We start from the raw sequence: 15,691 nt of genomic DNA, 5'->3' as shown, positions 1-15,691 counted from the left end.
AACAGGTATAAGTGAACAGGACAGATCTCAAGGATAGCTCTATTAAGGCATATTTGTAACATGATTATTACATTCAGTACAGTCAAGTCAATAATTGAACTGCAAGAATCGTTAGTACAGATGCAAACGAGAGCGAGTCTGGTATATGTTATCACAGCAGCATATTGTCACATTTGTGCAAGTTTCAGTCCTGCACACAGAAAGGAGTATTTCTGCACACTACATCCACTACATCCCATTGCGAGCCATTCAGAGAATGCAAGCAGCTCGCATTGGACTGAGCACCAACTGCACCCGAGCACAGCGATGCTTGCGGAAGTGGATTACATACACACGTGGTCAAAATTGTTGGTTCCCCTCGTTTAATGAAAGAAAAACCCACAATGGTCACAGAAATAATTTATTTATTATTACTTTTATCAGATTAAAGTTATCTATGAAAATGAACAAATGAAAGTCAGACATTGCTTTTCAACCATGCTTCCACAGATTTTTAAAACAGAAATGATGGTACCCTTGAAAATAATGTGACAAAAGGGACATGTTAAATTAAGGTGTGTTAGTTAGCTAATTAGCATCACAGGTGTCTACAATCTTGTAATCAGTCAGTGGGCCTGTATATTGGGCTACAGCTACTCACTGTGCTGTTTGGTGACATGGTGTGTTTCACACTCAACATGGACAAGAGGAAGCGAAGGAAAGAGTTGTCTCAGGAGATTAGAAAGAAAATTATAGACAAGCATGTTAAAGGTAAAGGTTATAAGACCATCTCCAAGCAGCTTGATGTTCCTGTGACTACAGTTGCACATATTATTCAGAAATTTAAGATCCATGGGACTGTAGCCAACCTCTCTGGATGTGTTAGCAGGAGGAAAATTGATGACAAATCAAAGAGACAGAGAATACGAATGGTAACAAAAGAGCCCAGAAAAACTTCTAAAGAGATTAACGGTGAACTTCAAGCTAAAAAAAACCCATCAGTGTCAGATTGCACCATCCGTCGTTGTTTGAGCTAAAGTGGACTTCATGGGAGACGACCAAGGAGGACACCATTGTTGTAAAGAAAAAAAATCATAAAAAAGCCAGACTGGAGTTTGCCTAACTACATATTGACAAGCCCCAAAGCTTCTGGAAGAATGTCCTATGGACAGATGAGACACAAATGGAACCTTTTGGCAAGGCACATCAGCTCTATGTTCACAGAAGGAAAAATGAAGCATATCAAGAAAAGAACATTGTCCCTACTGTGAAACATGAAGGAGGCTCTGTTATGTTCTGGGGCTGCTTTGCTGCATCTGGCACAGGGTGTCTTGAATCTGTGCAGGGTTCAGTGAAATCTAAAGACTATTAAGGGATTCTAGAGATAAATGTGCTGCCCAGTGTCAGAAAGCTTGGTCTCTGTCATAGGTCTTGCAACAGGATAATGACTCAAAACACACAGCTGAAAACACCCAAGAATGGCTAAGAGGAAAACATTGGACTATTCTGAAATGGCCTTCTATGAGCCCTGACCTAAATCCTATTGAGCATCTTTGGAAAGAGCTGAAACATGGCGTCTGGAATAGGCAACCATCAAACACCAGACAACTGGAGCAGTTTGCTCTTAAGAAGTGGGCCAAAATACCTGTTGAGAGGTGCATAAGTCTCATTCACAGTTACAGGAATCGTTTGATTGTAGTGATTGCCTCAAAAGGTTGTGCAACAAGATATTAAGGTAAGGTTAGCATTATTTCTGTCCAGGCCTATTTCATGAGTTTTATTTTTAAAAGAATTCTGTGGAAGCTGAAAAGCAATGTTTGACTTTCATTTGTTCATTTTCATAGATTTTTAATTTATTACTTTTGTCAGATTCAAGTTATTAATGTGACTATTGTGGGTTTTTCTTTCATTAAACGAGGGGTATCAACAATTTTGACTACGTGTGTACATAAAGCACCCAAACTGTTTTTGTTTGCAAAGTCTGTGTTTGGTGTGAATACAAAGCTTTGGGTTCACTCATATCTACTCAGGAGCTAAAACAGAAGTGGCTTAAGGAGTAAAAACCACCAATCTTAAGTCATGGAGTTCTGTTGTGTAATGGAAAGCACAAAAGTACTGAATCTGTCTGAAGATGTGAACAGGGCCAAGATTTGTTCACACTGCATTTTGCAGTGCATACAAGTCTCTGTCCAGGACTGCAATCTGAAAAACAGGATTGGGACATGCCCCTCACTGATCCATTCTTTTAAATGTAGCTATGTTAATAATTACATTGTAGTTTTTACTTGGCAGAAGCCCTGTGTTTTTCTGGCAATAGCTGTGCAGTTCTTTGCTGTATAGTGTAAGAGGCTAAGCTACCGTATATGTAGATTCAAATAAAAAATGTGTAGTGGAAACTCTTGGCTTACATTTAACAAACCTGTATGTTACAATATATATTTGTAGCCATGGTAGGGACACTTTACTAAATTACTTACTACATGAAAAGTATGTTCATCCAGTTGTCTTTTCTCTCTTCTTGATAGAGACGTAGCCATCATGCTGAATTTCTGAACAAGATTGAACCCTACTCCAGAAATGGTGATATTTCTTCCTCCACTAAAAAAAAATGTAAAAGGTACATTAATTCTCTATTTTGAAATAAAAAAAAAAAAAAAAAGCGTGAACATGTAATCAAAGCCAAATAATTTCTGCCACCAACAATATGGTGCTCACCACAAGATAAAATTGTAAATGTGTGCAATTTAAATGGTCACGGTGCTTTCAGATGACTGATCTCATTTGAAAATGATGTGCCAAATAGGCAATATGCAAGTCACTTTATTGAAAAATCATGTGGTCTTGCCCCTAAAAATGTACTGCAAACTGATGGCCACTTTGTTTCCCTTCTGTGTACCTTGTTCCCTGCCTGGTGTAACAAGTCTAGCAGCAGACACACAGACGGATTACAGAAAGAGGGACAGATACTGGTCTTTTAGCTCGTGTCCTCCGATCTGTCTGACTGCATACAGGCATGATAAAGGGGTTTATTAGCCCTTTTTGGACAATTGCATGGGTAATGTATGCTGGGAAATGAGGGACAGGAAGTTTCTGCACTAGTGCTGGCAGAATACGGATTTTGAGGACCCGCTCACTCAAAAAAAAAAAAAGATGACAAATTACAAAGCATGAAAATCGGGACAGTTCTTAAAGTGAACCTGTCAGGTGAAATAGGCACCCAGAACCACAAGCAGTTCTGGGTGCATATTGCTAATCCCTGCCCAACTGTCCCTGTATACACTAGCATAGATAAAGGGATCTTTAGGAAAAATATTTCTAAAGATCCTTTATGATATGCTAATGAGTGAGGGGACTAGTCGCAAGGCATTAGTTCCTGCTTTCATTCCCCCCTCTTAGCATGTTAGTATGCCCCCCACCGCTGAGAAAAGCGAGATGCCAAGTCCTATGCCTGTAGATCGAAATTCTCAGGAGTGGAGCAGCTCGGGGTATTAAAGGATCAATTAAATCATAATGATAAAAACATCAAATGAAGTTACAAATTTGATAAAAAAAAATTGACTTTTTGGACATCCCAATGAAGGTGGACTACACTGGTCACCTCCAAACGGATGTCTTCAGGAAGGCAATGTTTGTTAACACATTACTTCACGCTTTGTTGGCTCATCATTACAGTAATGTTAGGGCCATCCTGCTTGGTCAATTTCCTAGGGTGAAGCGGCTCTGCTCCACTTCTGAGCATTTTGATTGTCAGGCAGAGGACTTGGCGTCTCACTTTTCTCAGCGGGGTTACAGCCACAGATCTATTAACACTAGAACTACTGAGGTAGTCATTTTGACTACTTTGCACCATTTTTTTCTATATAGGTGTCACGAGTCCAGTAGTTCTAGTGTTAAACATGGTTTCAGTTGAGCCAATAAAATCGAAAGAAATGCTCTATTGCAGTATTCTGGTGATGGGAGGAAAAAGAAGGGGGCACCGGGGGATAAACACTCATTCCATTGTCACTCATAACCAAGAGTTGCATACTGTGGGAGGAATAATTAAAAAATATTGGTCGGTACTTTAATTAGATCCGCCCTTGGGTCCTCTCATGTCTGATTATTCCCTTATGATCCCCCCCCCCCTGTGGGGGGACCCTCGCAGATCCAAAAATCTTTGTGATCTTCTTACCCATAGCCACTATGCACCCTCAATGCCCAACCCTTTTGGCTCTATTTCTCCATTACGTGGTTGTTATTCTTGTGGCCACTGTGTTGCCTGTCCCAATGTCTCTTGCACTAAGAATTTCTCATCCATTGATGGCAGCCGAATCTTTGAGATAAAGGAATACATATCAGGCAGCACATCTAATGCTATTTATTTTGCCACTTGTGACTGTCCAATGGTTTATATTGGTCTAGCCACGAGAGATGAGAGTAAGAATTAAAGAACAAGTGAGGGACATTGGGGCGGCCAAAACAGTCGTTTACATCACAACATTAAAAACATTGCCACAACATTTTCTAAAGTTTCATAATTGTAATCCCAGAGGCCTTAAGGTTCGTGGCATTAATGTGGTGCATGGTGACATTCGTGCTGGAAATATCAAAAAAATCTTGACGCAGAGGGAGATGAAATGGATGGTGACTCTGGGTATACTGTCCCTTCGGGGTTTGAATGAATCCTTGAACTTTGCACCCTTTCTGTAATATTCCTTCTCTCTTTTTGATTCCCTCATTGTTTTTATTCATTTTTAATTTATTATTTTTCATTTTCACTTTTTAGTCACTTTTTTGGATTGCGGACCATATATGCACGTAAAGACTATTTGATTGCATATGCATTTACCCTGTTTGTTTAATCTGGCCTGTGAATGTACTGGGCGCCTGTGCTGTATACCCCCGGCTGTCTGCGGCTCCTGGTGGCGTCCTTATGGTGCTGTGCGAATGACTGAGAGCCATGGTAACATGTCCCTGCTTCCCATCATGTACACTGGACGCTATCCAGAAGTTGCTCAGGCAGAGGGGACATCTGCGCATGCACTGCTTACGTCATCATGGCCCGCCTCCTTTCGGTCATATGACCCGTGGCTGCCGGGATTTAAAAGGTCCTGGCAGCTCAAAAGTGCAGTCTCTGATCTGAAGAAACGTGTTTACCACGCAAAATGAGCATCATTGGTGTGGGGTCTTTCCACTGGGCACTGCTGGCACTTTACTAACACTCAATTTTCTAATTATTGGTATATTCTTTTGAGCCTGTACTTGTTTCAAGTGTTGACTGTTTGCATTCTGTGGGCCATAGCGCCAGTACTATTATAATTATGATGTATGTCATCACTAAGAATTGTTTTTTGTACTGAACATACCCATTATTCTATTGTGCTTTGTCTAGTTATCAACAGTGAGGTTGTCTTACATTTCATTCTATCACCATCATTTGTATAGAATAAAATGTATTAGATATTTTGCAACATATGTCCACTGTTTCTCCCTTTCTTTCATAAGCGTTTTTTGTGGGTGTTGCTGCACCTTTAAGAATCACTGTATGTGTTTTCTTTAGATGTATTATATTGTCTATATGGATTTTGTTTTTCTACAGCCTGGGACAGCTGGACAGGGGTGAGAAATATGCACCCAGATTCATAAATATGTGTAAAAGATTTAAACTAATAAAAGTTTGGCAGATAAAATTTTTTTTTTATGATATATTATTATATACTAGCTGTGGTACCCGGGCGTTGCCCGTTCTGGGTGCATATTACACCTTACAGGCTCCCTTTAAACACATTAGTACTATTATATGCACCAAAATCAGGTTTAACCAGTTGTCATTGATAAGAGCAGCAAAGCCATGCTTTTACTCCAGTTTTGTATGAAAACAGAGTTACATGGTAAACGGCTCAATATGAAAGCTTCTCTATTATCAGACGGAAAATTGTTGGAGGGCATTTTGGTTACAGGCATTCCTGAGCCCCTGCATGGGCATTACTGCAATTAGGAGGATCTTCTGTCTTAGGCAATTGGTTCCTCTAACTAGGAGGAGAGAGATGGATATGATAATGACTCCATAATGCCATCAAGGGGGCATATTCAGGTTCCTCCTTTTTACAGTGTTCTTTAGGGCATGAAAAAATATTATTATTAGAATACTATAGTTATTCTGAAAAAAGTTTTCAAGAAAGAATTACAGAACGGTACCAGAATGTAAAACAAACATGACGTTTCTTCTAATGTAGAACAAATACCATATTTTTCGGACTATAAGACTCACCTTTTTCCTCCCAAATGTTGGGGGAAAGTGTGTGTGTGGGGGGGGGGGGTGTCTTATAGAATGAATGTAGGGCGGCGGGGAATGAGGGTGCTGTGGTGGAGCGGGTCATCGGGGGCACAAGTAGGCTGTAGCAGCGCCTGCCGTGACCACGTGGGCCCGCTCATCTCATATGCACGCCCATCCTCCTGCCCATCATCTCTCAGTGCTGACAGGTCGGCAGGATGATGGGCGTGGGGTGCGCACATAGCAAACAGCCGGCCCGCGTGATCACCCCTGGCAACTACAGCCTGGATTGATCATGTGCGGCTGTATTCACTGCTCCCCGCGCATCATCCATCATCCCTCATCCTCATCCTCATCATCATCATCATCAGCGCTGGGGGGAAGTGAATAAGTACGGCACACTCACCGGTTGTTCCCTGCAGCACCACGATGTCCTCCTGTCTGCCGGCCAGCGTATCTGTGTAGAGAGCGGTGAGCACAGCAATGACGTCATCGCCGTGCGCGCTCGCCACATACATCAGCAAGCCGTCAGACAGGAGGACATCGCGATGCTGCAGGGGAACGGTGACGGCTCCACACAGGTCAGCGGCACTGCTGCTGACACAGAGGAAGATGATAGATGCTGCAGGGAGTAAGGAAAGGTGAGTATAAACGTTTATTTTTTTTCTGTGCCATAGGATACAGGCCATTTACCAGGATGGGGGTATATTATGAGCAGGATGGAGGTATATTGCAGGATGGGGGTATATGAGCAGGATGGGGGTATATGAGCAGGATGCGGGTATATGAGCAGGATGCGGGTATATGAGCAGGATGCGGGTATATGAGCAGGATGCGGGTATATGAACAGGATGCGGGTATATGAGCAGGATGCGGGTATATGAGCAGGATGGGGGTATATGAGCAGGATGGGGGTATATGAGCAGGATGGGGGTATATGAGCAGGATGGGGGCTATACCAGGATGAGGGACATATATACAAGGATGGGGATAATATACAAGGCAGGAGGATCATTACCAGGATGGGGTACCTTAGTAAAGAATTTGGGAACAGTACCCCATAACAGTGTCAGCAGCAGATCCTCATCCCATAACAGCGTGTCATGACCACAATTTTTTGCTTAAAATTTTAATTTTCTTATTTTCTGCCTCTAAAACCAGGGTTCGTCTTATGGTCCGAAAAATACGGTAGGAAGCGGCAATAATGATTCTCCTGTAGGTAAACTTATCACCTATCTATGCCTATTACTTACACTACCTAATCTCGAAATGTAATGCTGTAGGAAGGCACTTGGATATTATAGAAGAAACAAGAAAGCTAATGGAACAAGAACATTGACCCCCACAGGCAAGTTCCATTTGTACCAGTCTTGGCTATTAAATTGTTCCTTAAAAAGGATACTTCATTTTTTTTCCATGTTAAACTGGACACACAATTTAATATGGGTTACAGAATAAAATAAGTTGTTTTTTTTTTTATTTCGTCACTTTGTTGTAGAGATATTACAGATCAAAGTATAATTTGGCACCTAATAAGTTCAATAATTAGATAGTTTTCACTTAGGATATGTAATTATCTTTGTAGGAGTCCCCTCATAAAGCAGCAACACAGCAGAAAAATAACACTATAGCTTAGAGCAGATTTCTCAGTGTGTGAGATGTTAAAATACACAGCTCTGATCTCATGCTGGTCTACTGTCCTGCACAATTAGAAAGTGCTGGGCAATTAGAGGACAGGTGACTAACACCTTTCAGATCAGGTCCATGTGGGGAAAGAGGCAGCACAGCTGAGTATAGCTGTGTCACATTACAACCCTTTTATAAACTCTCCTCTCATAGCACTGGCGCTTACCCCAGAATGTCTGTGTGGAGAGGAGTTACACGTATGTCTGATGTGCTACGGTCAACTTGTAATCATTCTGCAGTAAAAGCACAACAGTCTACTCCTGTGTGAGATGTAATAGGACCCTGCACAGTTGTAAGTATGATTCATCTCTGAACAGGAAGCTTGGGATAGGGCAGCACAGCAGTGCTGAACACGCTATGACTGGAGGGAAGCTTACAGAAGGTATTGCAATGTGACACCACTAAACTCCGCTGCACTTTCTAATCATGCAGGTTAGAACAGGACTCTATTAAAATCTCACACACTGAAAAACCTAAGCAATAGGGTGTTTGGTGGGGTATTCTTCTTTGTTCTGTGTGCTGCTGCCTGCTTTTGATTTGGAAAGTCATACAGAATGAAAAAATACATTCCCCCCCAGTGAAAATTATCTAGCAACCACTGGACACGAAGAACAACAAAAGTAAAAGTACCTCAATGGGTACCAAATATTTGGATTGCTGTTATTTCTGCAATGGAGTGGCTGCTATTATAACATTGAGCAAAAGGGCCTCTTAAATATAGCCTTTATATAGGATTTTTATACAAAAGTATTTTTTTTGTTAAAGAGAAGTTGCAGACATTGCTATGTAGGAAACAATGTAAATACCTGGCAAAACTTCGATCAGGGTTAAACTGGGAAATGGTGGGGTTGTTTCGATACGTAAACTTTCCAGCTTCTTTTACAGTGCTACCACCATAGCGCAACCAAACCCTGACATCTCCTGCTTTTCTTGCTTGACTTGTAATGCAGACAATATTTTCAGCAAATGAAACACTAGAAATAAGGATGACAAAAAAAAATAAACATGTCAAGGCGGTAATGCTAAGCAGGTAAAGCTTTCAATAAATAAGTACCAAGCAATAAATATGTCTCATTCACTCCTCGTTGTCTATCACAGGAAAAACAAATAAACCATATGGTAACTAATATGTCCTCAAGGTTAGCGGAGATAATTAATTGTGAAATCTAAATACCAGAGATAATCTTTCACAAATAGACTAATTTTAGAGCCTTCTAAGTCTGAATTTCAGAAGTGCAATTTAGGAATAAGTAGATTTGTCTGTAATGGAGAGTATTATCCACATGGATAATAAACCGCTAGCAGATTTGGCGGTTTATAAACAGGAGTCGCACGAAACATATGATAAGTGATCGGGATTAACCATCATGGTATCAAAGAAGAAACACTATAGAAACACCTGCTCTTCTGGCTGAGAGGATCTAACATTCAGCAGGTGGTATAGGAAAGCAATGCAGCAAAAACTTAACCTCTTCACAACCTGGTCGATTTTCCGTTTCTGCACTTTAACTTTTCCACGAGCACTAATTCCATATAGCCATATGAGGGCTTGTTTTTTTTTTTTTGAAGGACAAGTTTTGAATGACATTTTATCTAATGATGAACTGGAAGCATGACAGAAGAAGGGAATTTTGTTACTTACCGTAAATTCCTTTTCTTCTAGCTCTTATTGGGAGACCCAGACGATTGGGTGTATAGCACTGCCTCCGGAGGCCACACAAAGCAATTACACTAAAAAGTGTAAGGCCCCTCCCCTTCTGGCTATACACCCCCAGTGGGATCACTGGCTCACCAGTTTTAGTGCAAAAGCAAGAAGGAGGAAAGCCAATAACTGGTTTAAACAAATTCACTCCGAGTAACATCGGAGAACTGAAAACCGTTCAACATGAACAACATGTGTACCCGCAAACAAACCAAAAATCCCGAAGGACAACAGGGCGGGTGCTGGGTCTCCCAATAAGAGCTAGAAGAAAAGGAATTTACGGTAAGTAACAAAATTCCCTTCTTCTTCGGCGCTCTATTGGGAGACCCAGACGATTGGGACGTCCAAAAGCTGTCCCTGGGTGGGTAAAGAAATACCTCATGTTAGAGCTGCAAAGACAGCCCTCCCCTACGGGGAGGCAACTGCCGCCTGCAGGACTCTTCTACCTAGGCTGGCGTCCGCCGAAGCATAGGTATGCACCTGATAATGTTTGGTGAAAGTGTGCAGACTCGACCAGGTAGCTGCCTGGCACACCTGTTGAGCCGTAGCCTGGTGTCGCAATGCCCAGGACGCACCCACGGCTCTGGTAGAATGGGCCTTCAGCCCTGATGGAACCTGAAGCCCCGCAGAACGGTAGGCTTCAAGAATTGGTTCTTTGATCCATCGAGCCAGGGTGGCCTTAGAAGCCTGTGACCCTTTGCGCTTACCAGCGACAAGGACAAAGAGTGCATCCGAACGGCGCAGGGGCGCTGTGCGGGAAATGTAGATTCTGAGTGCTCTCACCAGATCTAACAAATGTAAATCCTTCTCATACCGATGAACTGCATGAGGACAAAACGAAGGCAAAAAGATATCCTGATTAAGATGAAAAGAGGATACCACCTTCGGGAGAAACTCCTGAATGGGGCGCAGCACTACCTTGTCCTGGTGGAAGACCAGGAAGGGAGCCTTGGAAGACAGCGCTGCTAGCTCAGACACTCTCCGAAGAGATGTGATCGCTACCAGAAAAGCCACTTTCTGTGATAGTCTAGAAAGTGAAACCTCCTTCAGAGGCTCGAAGGGCGGCTTCTGGAGGGCAACTAGTACCCTGTTCAGATCCCATGGATCTAACGGCCGCTTGTACGGGGGAACTATATGGCAAACCCCCTGTAGGAACGTGCGCACCTTAGAAAGTCGTGCTAGACGCTTCTGAAAAAAGACGGATAGCGCCGAGACTTGTCCTTTAAGGGAGCCGAGCGACAAACCTTTTTCTAACCCAGATTGCAGGAAAGAAAGAAGGGTAGGTAATGCAAATGGCCAGGGAGACACTCTCTGAGCAGAGCACCAGGATAAGAATATCCTCCACGTTCTGTGGTAGATCTTAGCAGACGTGGGCTTCCTAGCCTGTCTCATGGTGGCAACGACCCCTTGGGATAAGCCTGAAGACGCTAGGATCCAGGACTCAATGGCCACGCAGTCAGGTTGAGGGCCGCAGAATTCCGATGGAAAAACGGCCCTTGGGACAGTAAGTCTGGTCGGTCTGGTAGTGCCCACGGTTGGCCGACCGTGAGATGCCACAGATCCGGATACCACGCCCTCCTCGGCCAGTCTGGAGCGACGAGTATGACGCGGCTGCAGTCGGATCTGATCTTGCGTAGCACTCTGGGCAAGAGTGCCAGAGGTGGAAACACATAAGGGAGCCGGAACTGCGACCAATCTTGCACTAGGGCGTCTGCTGCTAGAGCTCTTTGATCGCGAGACCGTGCCATGAAGGTTGGGACCTTGTTGTTGTGCCGGGACGCCATTAGGTCGACGTCCGGCCTTCCCCATCGGCGACAGATTTCCTGAAACACGTCCGGGTGAAGGGACCATTCCCCTGCGTCCATGCCCTGGCGACTGAGGAAGTCTGCTTCCCAGTTTTCTACGCCGGGGATGTGAACTGCGGATATGGTGGAGGCCGTGGCTTCCACCCACATCATAATGCGCCGGACTTCCTGGAAGGCTTGCCGACTGCGAGTCCCTCCTTGGTGATTGATGTATGCCACCGCTGTGGAGTTGTCCGATTGAATTCGGATCTGCTTCCCTTCCAGCCACTGCTGGAAGGCTAGTAGGGCAAGAAACACTGCTCTGATTTCCAGAACATTGATCTGAAGGCTGGACTCCTGCTGAGTCCACGTACCCTGAGCCCTGTGGTGGAGAAACACTGCTCCCCACCCTGACAGACTCGCGTCTGTCGTGACCACCGCCCAGGACGGTGGTAGGAAGGATCTTCCCTGTGATAAGGAGGTGGAAAGGAGCCACCACTGCAGAGAGTCCTTGGCCGTCTGGGAAAGGGAGACTTTCCTGTCCAGGGATGTCGACTTCCCGTCCCATTGGCGGAGAATGTCCCATTGAAGTGGACGCAGATGAAACTGCGCAAACGGAACCGCCTCTATTGCCGCCACCATCTTCCCGAGGAAGTGCATGAGGCGTCTTAAGGAGTGCGACTGACTTTGAAGGAGAGCCTGCACCCCTGTCTGTAGTGACCGCTGCTTGCTCAGCGGAAGCTTCACTATCGCTGAGAGAGTATGAAACTCCATGCCAAGATACGTTAGTGATTGGGTCGGTGACAGATTTGACTTTGGGAAGTTGATGATCCACCCGAACGCCTGGAGAGTCTCCAGTGCAAAATTCAGGCTGAGTTGGCATGCCTCCTGAGAGGGTGCCTTGACCAGTAGATCGTCCAAGTAAGGGATCACAGAGTGTCCGTGAGAGTGCAAGACTGCTACCACTGCTGCCATGATCTTGGTGAACACCAGGGGGGCTGTCGCCAGACCAAATGGCAGAGCCACGAACTGAAGATGTTCGTCTCCTATCACGAAGCGCAGAAAGCGTTGGTGCTCCGTAGCAATCGGCACGTGGAGATAAGCATCTTTGATGTCTATTGATGCTAGGAAATCTCCTTGGGACATTGAGGCAATGACTGAGCGGAGGGATTCCATCCGGAACCGCCTGGCGTTCACATGCTTGTTGAGCAGTTTTAGGTCCAGAACAGGACGGAAGGAGCCGTCCTTTTTTGGAACCACAAAGAGATTGGAGTAAAATCCTCGCCCCCGTTCCAGAGGGGGGACAGGGATCACGACTCCTTCTGCTCTTAGAGAGTCCACCGCCTGCAGCAGGGCATCTGCTCGGTTGGGGTGTGGGGAGGTTCTGAAGAACCGAAGTGGAGGCCGAGAACTGAACTCGATTCTGTACCCGCGAGACAAAATGTCTGTTACCCACCGGTCTTTGACCTGTGACAGCCAAATGTCGCAAAAGCGGGAGAGCCTGCCACCGACCGAGGATGCGGAGGGAGGAGGCCGAAAGTCATGAGGTAGCCGCCTTGGAAGCGGTTCCTGCATTTGCTTTCCTGGGGCGTGAGTGAGCCCGCCAGGAATCTGAGCTCCCTTGTCCTTTCTGAGTCCCTTTGGACGAGGAGAATTGGGGCTTGCCCGAGCCTCGAAAGGACCGAAACCTCGACTGCCACTTTTTCTGTTGAGGTTTACTTGCTCTGGGCTGCGGCAAGGAAGAGTCCTTACCCTTGGACTGTTTTATGATTTCAGCCAATGGCTCACCAAACAGTCTGTCTCTAGATAATGGCAAGCTGGTTAAGCATTTTTTGGAACCAGCATCTGCTTTCCAGTCCTTTAACCATAAGGCTCTGCGCAAAACCACAGAATTGGCGGCCGCCATAGAGGTACGGCTCGTAGATTCTAGGACAGCATTGATAGCATAGGTCGCAAACGCAGACATTTGCGAAGTTAGGGACGCCACCTGTGGCACTGCTGGATGCATGATAGCATCCACCTGTGCTAAACCAGCTGAAATAGCTTGTAGTGCCCACACGGCCGCGAATGCTGGAGCAAACGACGCGCCGATAGCTTCATAGACAGATTTTAACCAAAGGTCCATCTGTCTGTCGTTGGCATCTTTAAGTGAAGCGCCATCCTCTACTGCGACTATGGATCTAGCCGCAAGCTTGGAAATTGGGGGATCCACCTTTGGGCACTGGGTCCAGCGTTTGGCCACTTCAGAGGGAAAAGGATAACGGGTATCCTTAGAACGTTTAGAGAAACGCTTGTCTGGATGAGCGTCGTGCTTCTGGATTGATTCTCTGAAGTCAGAGTGGTCCAAAAAAGCACTTAATTTACGCTTGGGATACAGGAAATGGAACTTCTCCTGCTGTGCAGCTGCCTCCTCTGCTGAAGGAGCTGGGGGAGAAATATCCAACAGTCTATTAATCGCCGATATAAGGTCATTAACCATGGCGTCACCATCAGGGGCATCCAGATTGAGAGGGGCCTCAGGATTAGAATCCTGATCACCGTCCTCAGTCTCATCACAGAGAGACTCTTCTCGCTGAGACCCTGAGCAGTGTGATGACGTCGAGGGTCTTTCCCAGCGAGCTCGCTTAGGCTGCCTGGGACTGTCATCTGAGTCAGAGACTTCAGCTTGTGATGCTTGAGACCCCCTTGAAGTACGGATTAGTTCCAACTGAGGGGGACCAGAGAGCATAGCCACAGCAGTGTCCATGATCTGAGGAACTGGCCTGGCCTGCAAGGTCTCCAGGATTTTTGTCATAGCCTCAGACATTTTATCAGCAAACACTGCAAAGTCTGTCCCCGTCACCGGGGCAGGGTTCACAGGCGTCTCTGCCTGGGCTACCACCACAATAGGCTCTGGCTGACGAAGTGCCACTGGGACTGAACATTGCACACAATGTGAATCATTGGAGCCTGCCGGTAGATCAGCCCCACATGCAGTACAAACAGTGCACACAGCCCGTGCCTTGGCAGCCTTGCGTTTTGCGGATGACATGTTGCTGCCTCCTCAGAGCAGTACAGGGTGTCCAGCCAAGAAGCGACCTTACAGTGCACTATATAAATATATATATATATATATGGTACCAAGCAAGAAGTACACTAATATATCACTGAGGCACTAGTGGGGCCAGCACTACTGTGCAGCTTACCGCCCGCTTAGGAGCGGTGTGTGGTCGCCAGAAATCCCTCTAGTCTGGGTCTCCCAGAGCCTGCTGCCTTTCCCCAGCCAGATCGCATGTGTAATGGCTGCCGGCGTCCTTGTGGAGAGGGGGGGCGGGCCCTGGGCGTACACCGACGAAGAGCGGGAAGTCTGCTTCCCCCTGTGCCTAGTGAGAGGGCTGGAGCATGTAAATAAAGCTCCAGCCCTCGGCGCTGCCATTGAGCAGCGTCTCTCCCCTACCCTGATTGACAGGGTGGGGGCGGGAACGAAGCGGCGCTAGGCCGCAGAAGCCGGGGGCTAAAGTTAGAAGCGCCGCCGCCGTAAAAGCGCGGTCGGCGCAAAGCCCCCGGCGCACCACAAGTCGCAGCTGCGCCGCCGCTCCAGGAGCGGTCGGCGCAGTAGTTCCCAACATATAACGTCACTCAGCAAAGCTGCAGTGACCTAACCCCCAGCGTACAGCGCTACTGTCCCCGGCGCACTATAACGCTCAGCAAGCCTTGAGAGTGTCCGTGCCTGCCGGGGACACAGAGTACCTGAAAGTTGCAGGGCCTTGTCCCTGAACGGCACTCCCGCTCCCAATCCAGCAGGTTCTATGGGTCTGTGGATGGAGCCCGGCCCCAGGGCTTGGGGGCCGGCAAGATCCCACTTCCACAGAGCCCTCCAGGGGATGTGGAAGGAAAACAGCATGTGGGCTCCAGCCTCTGTACCAGCAATAGGTACCTCAACCTTACAAGCACCACCGCGGGTGAGAAGGGAGCATGCTGGGGGCCCTATATGGGCCCTCTTTTCTTCCATCCGATAGAGCCAGCAGCTACTGCTGACTACAAACAGTGGAGCTATGCGTGGATGTCTGACCTCCTTCGCACAAAGCAGAAAACTGGTGAGCCAGTGATCCCACTGGGGGTGTATAGCCAGAAGGGGAGGGGCCTTACACTTTTTAGTGTAATTGCTTTGTGTGGCCTCCGGAGGCAGTGCTATACACCCAATCGTCTGGGTCTCCCAATAGAGCGCCGAAGAAATTTCAAGTGCATTGAAATTGCTAAAAAAAAAAAAAAAAAAAAAAAAAATCACAAAAAAACAAAAACAAAAGT

At 46.0% G+C, this 15,691-nt stretch overlaps 1 protein-coding gene across 1 annotated transcript in view; it reads right to left on the bottom strand.

Moving 5' to 3' along the window:
- The window catches only part of LOC142302402 (plexin-B2-like), a 335,800-nt gene that overhangs the window by 31,311 nt on the left and 288,798 nt on the right, over positions 1-15,691 (bottom strand). The window contains exons 19-20 of the mRNA XM_075343449.1: positions 8,725-8,892; positions 2,457-2,577 (exon numbers count right to left, since the gene is read on the bottom strand). Coding sequence (XP_075199564.1) covers positions 2,457-2,577; positions 8,725-8,892 — 289 coding nt within the window. The remainder of the gene's footprint in view (positions 1-2,456; positions 2,578-8,724; positions 8,893-15,691) is intronic.

This window comes from Anomaloglossus baeobatrachus, chromosome 4, assembly GCF_048569485.1.
Source record: "Anomaloglossus baeobatrachus isolate aAnoBae1 chromosome 4, aAnoBae1.hap1, whole genome shotgun sequence".
Classification (NCBI taxonomy): domain Eukaryota; kingdom Metazoa; phylum Chordata; class Amphibia; order Anura; family Aromobatidae; genus Anomaloglossus; species Anomaloglossus baeobatrachus.
Note: the sequence above shows the minus strand (reverse complement) of the source record. Positions and strands in the feature narration are given on the sequence as shown.